At 39.6% G+C, this 13,227-nt stretch overlaps 2 protein-coding genes across 5 annotated transcripts; both read left to right on the top strand.

The window, feature by feature from the left end:
• The first annotated feature begins 67 nt into the window (after nt 1-67).
• On the top strand, nt 68-5,334 carry LOC135610833 (polyadenylate-binding protein 2-like). Of its 2 annotated transcripts, none has more exons than XM_065105812.1 (6): nt 68-244; nt 334-436; nt 1,219-1,289; nt 4,516-4,707; nt 4,806-4,933; nt 5,022-5,334. In XM_065105812.1, the coding sequence occupies exons 1-6, from the start codon at nt 140-142 to the stop codon at nt 5,065-5,067; spliced, it is 645 nt and encodes a 214-aa protein (XP_064961884.1). In that variant the 5' UTR covers nt 68-139; the 3' UTR covers nt 5,068-5,334. The 2 variants fall into 2 exon arrangements, with proteins under 2 accessions (XP_064961884.1, XP_064961878.1); XM_065105806.1 differs by having other exon boundaries at nt 70-244; nt 328-436.
• Nucleotides 5,335-7,049: 1,715 nt separating this feature from the next.
• LOC103976704 (14-3-3 protein 7) lies at nt 7,050-11,830 on the top strand. Of its 3 annotated transcripts, XR_010486334.1 has the most exons (9): nt 7,050-7,322; nt 8,306-8,612; nt 8,821-8,908; nt 9,025-9,134; nt 9,271-9,416; nt 10,156-10,190; nt 10,932-11,067; nt 11,326-11,484; nt 11,586-11,830. XR_010486334.1 is itself a non-coding variant. In XM_009392007.3 (7 exons), the coding sequence occupies exons 1-7, from the start codon at nt 7,259-7,261 to the stop codon at nt 11,589-11,591; spliced, it is 756 nt and encodes a 251-aa protein (XP_009390282.2). In that variant the 5' UTR covers nt 7,056-7,258; the 3' UTR covers nt 11,592-11,830. The 3 variants fall into 3 exon arrangements, 1 of the variants encoding a protein (XP_009390282.2); XR_010486335.1 differs by lacking the exon at nt 11,326-11,484; XM_009392007.3 differs by lacking the exons at nt 10,932-11,067; nt 11,326-11,484 and having other exon boundaries at nt 7,056-7,322.
• The last annotated feature ends 1,397 nt before the right edge of the window (nt 11,831-13,227 follow it).

The following is a 13,227-nucleotide window of genomic DNA, read 5'->3' as shown; positions in this document are numbered from 1 at the left end:
GTAACGCCATACCAGTCATTCTATAATGGCTGTTATATCGGCACCGTTTAACACACACAAGTTTGTATGCGGAAGTGGATATTGGCTGTAAAGGGGCGAGAAACGCGCGAGCGACGCGTGCGGTCGCGGGGGTGAGGCGATGGAGGACGAGGAGGAGCACGAGGTCTATGGAGGGGAGATCCCCGACGAGGGCGACATGGACGCAGACGTCGACATGGCCAGGCCTGATGAGGACGCCGCTAAGGTCTTCCTCTCCCATCCGCCTTTCCCACTCGAGATCCTTCGAATCTGTAACCCTAATCCGCTGGTCATGTCGATTCGGTTTAGTTGCAGGAGCTGGACGAGATGAAGAGGCGGCTCAAGGAGATGGAGGAGGAGGCCGCCGCCCTCCGCGAGATGCAGGCCAAGGTCGAGAAGGAGATGGGCTCCGTCCAAGGTCCGATTTCCCTTCCCTCCCCTCTCTCTCCTCCGTTCCACCTCTAGGGCTTCACCCCATCTCCTGTGATACGTTGATCTGCTCACGATCTAATGTTTCGGTTGAAGAGATGTTTAATTGCCAGTATCGGAAGGCACGTTTGGCGCATCAGGATGTGAAAATAGGCAAGTATGGTTGGAAGGAGTTCAATCTTCGTGATGCAAGTTAGATATGTAGTTGTGCGTGTTAAAACACAGCAGTGGTATCAGATCCATGCCCAGTTAATAACAATATCTTTTCAGCATGTATATGTTCATGCGTAGATACCAACTACGGTAATAGTGTCAATCTCTCTGTGCTACAATGAATTGATATCAAGATTTAAGGTATCTTAAACTACCTCATTTGAGCTTGGGGTAATTCCCTTTTGGAATTTTGGATGTCATGCCCTGGCTTGGTACTTTTACTGGTCCAATAACTTGGAAACAATAACCTTATATCATGTGATCCAAAATTCGTACGCTCAAGTTATTAGTACTGTTAAGTTTCATGTACCACTCTAGTCCATCATTTATTTTCATCGTGGAACTAATTGTGGCAATGCATTTGTAGTATGGCTGTGCATAAGCTATTCATGAACATTCAGCTATATATGCTGGTTTCACAAACCAATATTGAGTTTTATTTAAACATGATATTCTGACTTTTATGTCTAGATAGGATTAGAGATATGTTGATTTCTTTATGCTTTTCCATGTATTCCAACAAGCATTCAGTCAACGTTCATCTTGTCATATGTGTAGATCCTGCTAGTGCAGCAGCGTCCCAAGCAAGCAAGGAGGAGGTTGATTCTCGATCTGTATTTGTTGGCAATGTGAGTTTCATGATCTGACTATCTTGCATGTGTTGATTTGGAACATGTTCGTTCATGGTTTTGATTGTTCTGCTGATGTTTGTCAATCAATGACTTCATTTCTACAACATATATATCTGTGAGGTCTTGAATTGTACAGCACTCTATGATGTTCTAGTTGGACCCAAGAGCCTCGTTGATTTACGCCTTGCTGTAAGTAGATAAATGGATTTAATATATGATTTCAACATTGCTAACCTCATCTGAATATGTTATGCATAATTACGTTATCCTACACGGGCTAGTACTACGAATATGGAATGGTCTTGCAATGGATTTTATCTTCCATGCTTGTTAGTTATTGATTTACATATACCTTTTTTCCCTTGCCAGTTTACTTATGTAGTCACACATGGTATTCTTTATGCATAGATTATTCAAGAATTTACTGCTAGAAGGAACCACCATTTACCGCCCAAATCAGTTTTTGAGGACTGGTATTAGATGATGCATTCTTATGACTTGGAAGCACTCTCTGATGTTTAATGAATAAAAAATAAAAATATGTTGTCTGAACTGTGAAGATCTTCAGCACTTTTTGATTCTGATGCTCATTTTTTGGTCCTTTTACCATCATATGTTTCTTCAAAGAGGCTTTGGAGCATCATGTATGCAAACTAGATATCATGATTCATTGCAGTTGAAAATAGAAAATGCTTGACAAGAGCTCCTTTATGTTCTTGATGTTACTTGATGGCACCTTAATTACATGTGTGAAGGGAAACCATTCCTCTGTCAAAATATATTATATGTATATGTTGGATGCATGAGAAAGATGCTCAACAATAGCTCACTTATGTTGGATGTATGTTAGCTTTGTTTTCTATCATCCAGCTACCAGCTGGTAAACCTTGTATATTAGATTTTATTAACTAGTGGGTTGTTGGTTTTCTCATTTTGTCACAAAAACTGCATCCAAGTGCATTATGGCTCCTGCACAAGTTGATCTTTTAAGGGTCATTGTCTTCTGGAGAAGATAGTTCATTTCTGGATATGGACCAAGAGTATATTAGTGATCTTGGATGATATCTAAGCAGTTCCACCACATCATGGTATTCCAGACATTGATTTTTTACTCTTACCTAATTGAATGGGTAAACTTCAGATTTTGCTAATTTTTGACCAGGCAATTTCTGGAACAGATACAGGAATGGTTCTTTGTTCCTTTTTTTTTTTCTTCTTATTTCGGGCAAATTGAGTATGTTTTTAGCTAATGTTTGATACTATATCATTCACAGAAAGTAGTAAATTTTTTTTCTTTTTACTTTGTATTTGAGCATGTATCAAATAAAATTGTCTGATGGAAGCATCATTTTGGTTTCTCTTTTGTTATTTGAAGTCCTTTTTGTTAATTGATTGAGTCATATCTGTTGTTATATCTTCTCAAATTTTGAGGTAATTCTTTAATGAAATGTCTAATAATGGCCGCAGGTACACTCTTCAGTGTTCTGAGTTCTCTGTTGCCCAGTATAATGGGGTGCCAGGAAGCTCTGATTTACAGTAAGGCCTTAATTAAAAAAAGAGAGAATTTCTTTTTAAAAAGAGTCACAAGAGAAAAAAGGGATGATCAAAAGAGCATGAGAGAACAAAATCCCAGGGACAATGGGAAACTTTAAAAAAAAAGGACTCAGTGTGGAAGAAAGATAAAAGAAAAAAAAGGGAGAGAGAAGAATAAATAATTTATGCAGTTCCTGTAGTTGTTTAACAGAAAAAGGAGGTGGGCCATATAGTAATGGGCCTGAAGAAATCTCAAAGAAAATTGAATGACTTGATGGTTTGAAGTTAGGCAATAGGATAGGTGACATGAAGTCCATTGTGCTTTGGCATAATGTAACTCCATTTGGGCACATGCAACTAGTGATGCTGAAGGCTGCCTATACTTGGTGTTGGAGTTGGAGAGCTTTGGATTATAATGTTGCTTAGCATTCTATGGTGAGAGGTCCTTGATCTCTTGCTTGTGGCCTTACCTTTTACTACTTCTGTCTGTGTTGTGAGCATTGGTTTGTACTGTTGCACAGAATTCTGCAGTGAGAGGTCCTTGATATCTTGCTTGTGGCCTTCTCACTTTCCGCTTCTGTCCATTTTCTTGTCAGCTCATGTTTTTTTGTTTAGTAGCACAGTCAATTTGCTGTTTAAAGTATAGTTCGCTATGTCATGAACACTTTTAAACACAAGTTCATCGCTAAAGAGTACTAGATGGATCCCTTTCTTAATTCTAAGTGGTCAAGGACTAGGAAATTAGTTCCTTTTTGAGCAGCCAAATAGTTTTGTGGCTGGTTTGGTTGGATGTAAGTGTTCGAAGTCAACAAGTTACATTTTGAAAGTGAAACTTGCAAGAAATGGCTTTAAATATATTGAAAGAGACACGTAGTACAATCACCTCAAACATTTGTTCAGTTAAAAATGAACTAATGCAGTCAGCTAATATATTGTTTGTTGGTCGACAGTCTCGAATCAAATCAGCCATCAATGTCTAAACGGTATCATGATGTAGGCCAGTCATGACTGAATTATAATTCATGGCAGGTCAGCTGTCATATGATACACCAGTTGTCAAGTGATGATCAAGATTAATCGTCACCAACAAGACTGCTGCCGGGTTGATTGTGAGTTTATTGGTTGCTAATGAAGCTGGCTACCATAAAAATATTACACTGTGGAAGCCTTTAAGCTCTCCACGATCTGAAGTGATCAATGAGAAAAATTATATAATTTCGTTTTGACATTTTGAATCAAATTGACTTTGGTGAGGCTTTTGGATGAACCAAACTAGTCAAAGTTGACTGCTTGCACAAAGTGCCCCTTTCTGCTTTCCACTGTCAATTAACCAAAGACACTCTAAATTAGAGAACCTTGACAAGAATGCTATTAACAAAGGCAGATTTTCCATGTTGGAGTGCAATCATTTTTCTTAGTGCATGACCGAGTATGATTGTGATTAACATTTGACCAAAAAGGTTCTAAACATCAGTTAATTAAGATCTTAGTGGCTGTGATGGAACTTCATAACTTAAAAAATCCTCATCTTGTTGAATGATAATCATGATATTATTGATTGGAAACACTCCCATGTATAATTGAAATTAATTTACTAGCAGTGGCATGAGTAAGCACAACCTCTGTTAGACTAATAACCTGTTATGTTATTAATTGCCTACTAATGCCGATAGCGGTTATGAAACTGCAGGTGGATTATGCTTGCACACCCGAAGAAGTGCAGCAGCATTTCCAGTCATGTGGAACAGTCAACAGGGTTACTATTCTGACAGACAAATTTGGTCAGCCAAAAGGTTTTGCTTATGTTGAATTTCTAGAAGTTGAGGCTGTTCAAGAGGCTCTCCAGTTGAATGAATCTGAACTACATGGGCGTCAAATCAAAGTTTGTTTAGTGTTAATGTTATGCTTTTAATTGCTACCTTCTGATTAGATATGATGATTTTTTGGGTTAATTCTAATGAAAGGGATGCTTCTTTGCAGGTAGCAGCTAAACGGACTAATGTCCCAGGAATGAAGCAGTTTCGTCCAAGGCGGTTCAGTCCATACATGGGAAACCCATATAGGAGGCCGTACATGCCTCCATACTTTGCTTCCCCTTACGGATATGGGTTAGTGCTCTGTTATCCTTCACTTTTCTTCAGGCGAAAGCTAATGCTCATGCACACAAATGTTGGAACTCCTTGACTATCTTTGCAGGAAGTTTCCAAGATACAGAAGGCCGATGCGTTTTAGGCCTTTCTGAGCAGTGGAGAGTCGGTTGCAATTAGCTTTATGTTGTCTGTATCAAACATTATGGGACCAGTGCAAATGTCTGTTGCAGTTCCGTTATGATATTTTATAGGTGCGAATTCCTACCGGTAGACTTTAATAGCAAGCCAAGGCCATAGGAATAAATTTGCACTGTATTATTATTGCATACTTTTGCTGTTCGTGGCTGTGTCTTGCAACCGATTAATGTGTGTGGTAATCATTTTCTTTCTTATGATATAATTGCCTGCTGCATGACTCATTTTTGCTGGCCATTGTGGATGACAACATTCCGAGTGTTCCGACTGGCGGTCTTGGGTGAGATTGTTTGTTTTCGGGGTTTGAAGATGGTCCAGACCATGTTTGGGAATGTGTGAGCATCTGCTTTAATTTTTTTACAAAGTGTTCTTTACTAAAAAAAAACTGACGAAATCTTCTAGCTGACAGGTTGAAGATTGTTGCAGAACTCTTGTCGAGTAACTAGGTTTGGATTCCATGGTTTCACCTACCTTACAGTAAGTCATATTCGAACTCTGATATCCGAATCTTTGTACTGTACCTTTAGAATAGTCGGTTGCAGATCGTTAATTTGTATCCTTGCGGTCGGTCTTTACTTTTTTTTTTTTTTTTTTTTCTCGACTTCAATATTCCAGATCGTTATTAGGATGTTGACATACGAGCTTCATTACAGTTCCCGAAGTAATACGAAAACGAAGGGTAGTGCTGAATGACGACATTGCATGCGTCGATGGACAACAATATTTTACTCAACAAGTCGTTTTGATGGGCCACCATTGTTTTCGTTGTTTCTCGGTATATTGTGTTCACCGACATATCCAGACGTACAAACTGTTCTTCGTAAAAGAAGCATTTGACAATGAGATTTTAGTCTTTTCTGCTGTATTGTGTTAAACCACATGTCAGGATTGTAATTTTATTTCCTCAGGTTTAGTGCAAGATAAAGAGGGTAATGATGCGACAAGAAATCGTGGAATGATATATAATTGCTGAGGGCGAGGGGATTGATGAACGTTTATGGTGAATAATGGGAGGGAGGGAGGGAAGGCTCCACTTCTTTAGGATTTATTTATAAAATTGCAAATGTGCTCACGTCTCCGAACGTTGGGTGCCACCCATATATATATATATATATATATATATATATATATATATATATATATATATATAGTATTGTGAATAATAAAAATAATAATAAATAGGACCAACCATACCACCACCTGTCCAACTCTTTTTTCCAGACCAAATGCATCGCACCACGTTGCGTCTGCCTACTGACAGTGAGCAAGAAGAAACCGGGCCCAAAAGTTCATGCTTTCTCCTCTTGACTTGAGATTCAAACTCGGAGCCTGATCTAACTTTTTAACAAAATTCAAAGTAATCCCAACCAACGTGCTTGCTTGCTGCCTCCTTTTCCTATTATCCTGTACGCATGCATACACGCAGACATTTTGTGATCAGTCCCTTGGTAATCAATCAATCATGCGACGACGTCTTAGACCACAAGTATGCTTTCTTCGTAACACCCAAAAAGTCGACATCTGATTGGCCATTACGCGCGTCGAACCAGTGGAGTCGTCACTATAAAGCCACGTCCAACCTCCTCGGTGCCACAACCCTGAGATCCAACGGACGTCACCATCTCACCTAGCGATACCAGCCACCGCCAGGATCATTCATCACTTAGCTTTCACGCGCCGCCCAGCCGTCGGATCGAGCGGCCCCCGGTAAACGAGTCTCGCCCGTGGCTTCCTCTCCGGGATACGGATCCGGTGAAATCCCCGGGTGCGACTACCCGCGCTTGCACCCAAAACGCCACCTTCTCCCTGGCGGGACCCACAGATTGTCTCAGTGAAGGGGTTGAACCGACCGGAACCGCCGGACCCGCTCACCCCCGGATTCACGATTCTTGAAGCAACACCTGAACTGCCCGCTCCCCCGTGTATCCGACGGTGCGGAGGTCACCCGCAGATAGCTTCTCTGCGGTAAAACTCGGGCGTTCCGATCCCCTCAACAGAAACTTCCTTCCGCAGTTAATAGTATTATTACACGGCAGAGAGAAGGAGAGAGAGACAGAGAGCGAGGTGAGACAAAGGGAGGTCGGAGATATTTTTCCATTCTGGGAAAGAGAAGAAAGGAGGAGGAGGAGGAGGAGGTGAAGTAGGGGGATGGAGGAGCGGGAGAGGCAAGTGCTCATGGCGAAGCTCGCAGAGCAGGCGGAGAGATACGGTGGTGTGCACCCCGGACCCTTGTCAAACCAGAGACAAACGTGATGTTTTTTTTCCTTTTTCTTTTTGAGATTTCCCCGTTGCTTTCTTGGATTTTGTTGAGTCGATTGATTCTCACTTCCGATTATTTTTCTTCTTCTATTTGCAAGAATGATTTGCAATCTTTCTTGCAATCCTGAAGCTCCAATGGTTGTTCCGGGTGTTCTTGGTGAATCATGGCGCCTCCTTGTGTTCTGATCGTTTAAGCTTCTTCGATGTTTCTTCTTCTTCTCCTTGTTCTTCATGGTTTCAGGAATTTTAGTTGGGTTTTCTTGGATAAAAGTTTCGGCTCCATTTGTGGGATTTTGTGGCAAATAAATATAGGGATTTGTGTTCATGGTTTTACCGTTGTGTGTCATCACATCTGCAACAGAGGCTTATGTTTGTGCCGGAGTAAGTCGGTCCAATTTCTCTAATAAATGCTTCGCACATGGAGAAGAAGACCGATTGATTGATCTTTCCTTCCTTGTCTGTTAGCAATTGGTAGAATTGCATTGAATTAGTAAGTAGAGTTAGCCTTTTCTTAATGCTTTATGAGAGAGACAAAAATGTTGTTTCAGTTCGGGGACGGTTCCTTTTGGAAGGATTATATGCGTTCATGTTGGTTTTGATCTGCTTCCTTGGCTATTAAATATTTGGATTTCTTCCAGTCTAAACCTTTTTTCTTGAGGAAAACATCTGAAACCCCTTCTAAAAGACAAAAATTTTCAGTTATGTACTAGTTTTAATCACCCAAAGACAAACCCATTCCTCACTGCCAGCCTGAGATGTCGGGTGCCAATGTGTTAACCAGTGAATCCTTTGTGTTTGTTGGTCCTCTGATGGACTAGAGAAAATTATATGTAAAAAACTTAAATTCTTTAATCATTGCCGCTTGCCATCTTGACAAGATTACAAGTTCTCCTGTGTTGTTCGACTAGGTAATTTGTCTTATCGCTTCTATCTTAGAAATGGTGGAGTCCTTGAAGAAGATTGCCAGAATGGACATTGAGCTGACGCCAGAGGAGAGGAACTTATTGTCGGTTGGCTACAAGAATGTGATTGGTGAAAGAAGAGCATCATGGAGGATCCTCTGTTCGCTTGAACAGAAAGAAGAGGTGAAGGGGAGTGAGCAAAATGCGAGGAGGATAAGGGAGTATAAGAAGAAAGTTGAAAACGAACTGTCGAGGATCTGTAATGACATTTTGTCTGTCATTGCCATCCACATCCTTCCGTCTTCTTCTGCTGGTGAATCGATCGTTTTCTTCTACAAGATGTAAGTGGTTTTACTTTTTTTTCTTTATTATTCCCTTCTTCATTGCATTTTGCAGTGAATTTGGTGAAAAAATAAATGAATTCGATGGTTTCTTTCCATGTGCTTTCTAATTCCATAAACATCAGAACCTTTTTGGCAACTTTAGTTTGGTAGTTGTGCAGATGCATATTATTTTGTTGTTAATTTTCCTTTGTTGGGTCAATGCTAGGAAAGGAGATTATTACAGGTATTTGGCAGAATTTAAGACTGGAAATGAAAGAAGGGATGCTGCGGATCAGTCGCTTAAATCTTATCAGGTTTATTCAACTCTCTGTCTATTGTTTTTTCTTCTCCTTCACCAGCCACTGCTTGCTATAGGCTTTTTGTGGAGTTCTGAATGATGATCGGGAAAGCTAATATTCTGCCAATACAGGCTGCTACAAGTACTGCTATGACTGATCTTCCACCCGGTCACCCGATTAGGCTTGGCCTCGCACTAAATTTCTCTGTCTTTTACTATGAGATAATGAATTCATCTGAAAGGTCAGTGCAGACTTTTGTCATTCAGTTTCATTTTCATGTTCTCCTGTTTCCTAGTGCAAATTTTATTAAGATGTTATATCAAGTCATGCCATGGTTTCTAAAGATTATATAAACTGTATGCATTGCTGTTTCACAGGGCATGCCATCTGGCTAAACAGGCGTTTGATGAGGCTATTCCAGAGATCAATTCCCTCAGAGAAGACTTTTACAAGGATAGTACACTTATTCTGCAGCTTCTTAAGGATAATCTGACATTGTGGACATCAGATCTGCCAGAAGGAGGTAAATGAGTTTGGAATCTACCTTATTTTGAAGTTTCTAGTACACACTTGCGCAATCGATTTGCTCGTCCTGACTAGAAAATGTGATTATTTGCCCTTTTCCTCCACCAAGTGGTTATGTCGTTTGTTTTTCCTTGCATTTTAATTCAGTGTTTGAGTGCTTGATTATCATTGGATTCATATTCATGATGTTGATCCTTTTAATAACAGTTATTGGAACCATATGTAATAATAGTTTCATTCTCAATGTTTGGAATTCAAGGCAAAACGAGTCTATTATTCATATCTCTTGTGGGTTAGGTTGTAGAAATTCACTTTTTGTTGTCTTCATGTTAGTTAATTGGTGGCTGTTTTGTTAGGAGAATTATCCGGTCGAGCTGTCTGTAGGTTTAACATCAATTGTTTCCTTCATAGGACTGGTTAATAACAACCATACATACCATGAAACAAGAAATATTGAAGAAGAGTGTATTGCAGGAAAAGTCATTATGCCATGTTTATCGAACCATTCTTATCATTTATGGGTGATGGATGTTAGGTTTAGAATTTGTTACCCATAAATTTTTCTGTTGAATGTGCCATCTTTATTGTTACTTAATGGTCTTTGAGTGACCAATATGTTTGTTTTGTATATCCTGGCAGTTAAATCAGTCTTATATTCCTCCTTTGTATCTTTCAAACAACTCGACTTTGTGTGTTTAACACCATATCTAATATGGGAACGTTTACCGTTATTGCAGGTGAACGATCCAGAGACACCAGTACGAATATGGAAGTAAGGAATTTCCATATACATTGAATCTATGTTCTGATTATTGTTCTCTCGTACTTGATAACAATCCTTACTTTAGATTCCATTGTTTGGTGAAATTAATTCAAGTAATAGACAGTCAAGTGCATACACAAGTATATGTTTCCATAAATTGACATGCACATCTAGCTTCTTCAAATTGTAAGATTGCGTCTTGTCTTTCTTGTGACATAACTATACATGTTAAGCTTATTATATGTTCTCCTGCTTTTCCCTTGGATCAGCATGTTATGACAAAAACATCTTCTCATAGATGTATATACCTATGCCAAAAAAATGGAACTATGCACTTCTCATTTTTCCCAAGGATTTGTTTCTTTATCCTCGTCTCGCACTTGTGAATAATTTCTTTTAGGAGATTACCATTTGCAATCTTTTTTTATTATTTACAACCCTACAATAAGAACTTTGAATATTTCTAGATTATCCTTTTATAAATAGACATATATGTCATCAATTTATGATTTAATTTCAATAAAATCTTTTCACTCCTTAAACTCCTTTTCTTCCCCTGTTTTTCCTTCTCCTCTTGATCGTCGGAGGTGACATAAAATGACGAAAAAAAGATTGATGATGAAATGAGACAAACTGAAGTTCAAAGAGGAGGAGGTGAGAAATAATTTTTAACGTTCGTTAAAATGATTTAATATTTTTAAAGTTATTTGTATTCTTTAATAGCTCAAAAGACATCATCTTCTATGTCAGTTGCATTAACCCAGAAGATGCCATGTTCTGGACCTTTGCAACCTTCCCAGTAGGGTGCGCAGACAGTGGGGAGTGACGGTGGCAGCAGTGTGCGCAGGCGGAGGCTATGGGGAAGGAAAAGGAGAAAAAGAAGAGGGTAAAAGTTGGAACCAGATGGGTTATGAAGAGTAAAATATTATTTTATTATCTTTTAAGGAGTTGTGAATATTAAGAGGGTTGTGAATAGTAAGAAGGGGGCTCTAGATAGCAACCTCCTTTATTTTACCCTCGATTTCCTCCTATTACTAAATAATGGAGGTCACTTTCCTCCTAGTAACATCTATGAAGGTTGCAACTGTAAATTCACTCACCGTTCAAGCAACCAAATGTTAATACTTGAAGTAATCCTATGCAGAACTTCAGATATCTTTATCTACTACAAGAAAAGCCACGACGACCAATTGTGACTGCTAGACCGACATAAAAGAACTGAAAATAGACTCCATGCAAAGTGCCCCACATTTGTTTCTGCAATGCAAGTTCTAAGCATATGACACATTTACCACACCAGCAAGTGATGTATTTTGCACTCTATTTCTTTTCATGGTATCCATAATACAGATGTTTAGGTACAATTTTCTTGGTATCCTGATGTGTTTTTGATGCTTTTGGCAGGAGTAGTTGGTCCGTCAAAGCTGATTGGTGCTCATGTGAGGCCTTAGCTGCTGCTAATGTCACTGTTTGGTGATTCCAGTTCTTCATGTTCTGGTTTCCATTTACTTTTGTCTTGGTTTGACGGGCATGCAAGGGTTCATCCAATGTATAAAATGTTTGGGTGTGGGATCGATAAGCTCTTTGGAAATTCAACTCATGTTTACGTACGAATGAGCTGTTAATCAATATGACTTTCCAGTCTTGCAGGATTGCTGTGTGGTGGCTCTCTCTCTCTCTCTCTCTCTCTCTCTCTCTCTCTCTCTTTCTTTGTTTGCTGCTTTTTGATGGTTTGCTAGGGAGAAGTTGTAAATGATTCTCCAGGTCATTCATTAGTCTCTGGTTTAGTTGCGTAAATCACAAAATATTGTGTTATAAGCTATGTTGTCTTTTGTCATGAATAGTCTGTGGAATCACCTGTTACAGTGTTTCTCATGCTCTCATCTGTATGCTTTCATCCTCAAATTTGATGGAGCCAACATTAATATGATACAAGACAAGCTAGCTTTAAGGCTTTCTCAAATCAGATGAGGCAACAATTATGTGTTTAAAGTAATGTACAAATATTAAATTAAACTCAAGTGGATCATAGAAAAGCTAACAATTATGACCCAGTTTTTTTGGCCAAAAAATCTTTTTAATCAGTATTTTGATTCGAAGAAGAAGGTAATGCTGATTATAGTTACATCTTTTTAGTATCCTTATTTATAGTTATGAAAGTAAAATATTTAATTTTATTTATCTTAATGTCATCGATTTTATCAATGAAAAATGATAAGTACAAAGATAATTTTAACATCTTAATTATTTTTTTTATTATACTCTAATTATAACTTCTTAATTGATTATTGTGGTGATAACGGACGATGACATCATTGTGTCGTAGGCGACACAGCCTGCTCTTAGCAACAGTAATGGTTGAACCCCGAGGTCCTCAAGACGTTTCCCACGTTGGTATACTCTGAGGTTAAGGGGTTGAAGGTGGAGAAATGGGCACTTGAGTATGCGGTGTGTCTCAGCGAGTTCAAGGACGATAAAGAGCTTCGCCTCCTCCCTCATTGTAGCCATGTCTTCCACTTGGACCGCATTGACACCAAGCTCGCCTCCCACCCCATCTATTGTGTTGACCTTGTTGAGCAAGTCACTAGTGACAACCTCGACCTGCTACCCATAGCCACCCTTGCTATAGATGCAATGAGTCTTTAGCCTGAAATCACTGTCTCGCCACAAGATCATGTCACCATTGTCGTGGACCCACAATGGTGACGATGAAAGAGGAGGAGCGAAAGTAGGCAGTCATGAAATTAGCACGGATTAGAAGCTAGAGGCGGGTGGCCCAGTCATGATCTAAGTGGCGGGCGACGAAGCTCACATGGTCTCATTCAATCGGACATTCTGAGGTCTGGTCAGTGGAGGACATCGACCGATACACCATTCACTTGTTGCTCTCCCTCCTCTTCCTCATCTGACACTACTCTGCATTTGAGTCAATGGGGCAGTGAGGCATTTGCCTTGGTGTCACCCGAATCGCGAGAACTTCGTTATAGGTTGCTTGGATCACAACTGGGTCACCCGCCCCTTACTTCCAATCTGTGCCAATTACATG

Source organism: Musa acuminata, chromosome BXJ1-2 (assembly GCF_036884655.1).
Source record: "Musa acuminata AAA Group cultivar baxijiao chromosome BXJ1-2, Cavendish_Baxijiao_AAA, whole genome shotgun sequence".
NCBI lineage: Eukaryota > Viridiplantae > Streptophyta > Magnoliopsida > Zingiberales > Musaceae > Musa > Musa acuminata.
This window is presented reverse-complemented; position numbering and strand designations above follow the sequence as displayed.

Excerpts from the sequence above, each read along its gene's own strand:
- LOC135610833 (XM_065105806.1), top strand. The coding sequence starts at position 140 with ATGGAGGACGAGGAGGAGCACGAGGTCTATGGAGGGGAGATCCCCGAC. Across the intron at positions 245-327 it reads CTGATGAGGACGCCGCTAAG|TTGCAGGAGCTGGACGAGAT; the intron begins GTCTTCCTCTCC and ends GATTCGGTTTAG. Across the intron at positions 437-1,218 it reads GGAGATGGGCTCCGTCCAAG|ATCCTGCTAGTGCAGCAGCG; the intron begins GTCCGATTTCCC and ends TCATATGTGTAG.
- LOC103976704 (XM_009392007.3), top strand. The coding sequence starts at position 7,259 with ATGGAGGAGCGGGAGAGGCAAGTGCTCATGGCGAAGCTCGCAGAGCAG. Across the intron at positions 9,135-9,270 it reads ATAATGAATTCATCTGAAAG|GGCATGCCATCTGGCTAAAC; the intron begins GTCAGTGCAGAC and ends GCTGTTTCACAG. Across the intron at positions 9,417-10,155 it reads ATCAGATCTGCCAGAAGGAG|GTGAACGATCCAGAGACACC; the intron begins GTAAATGAGTTT and ends CCGTTATTGCAG.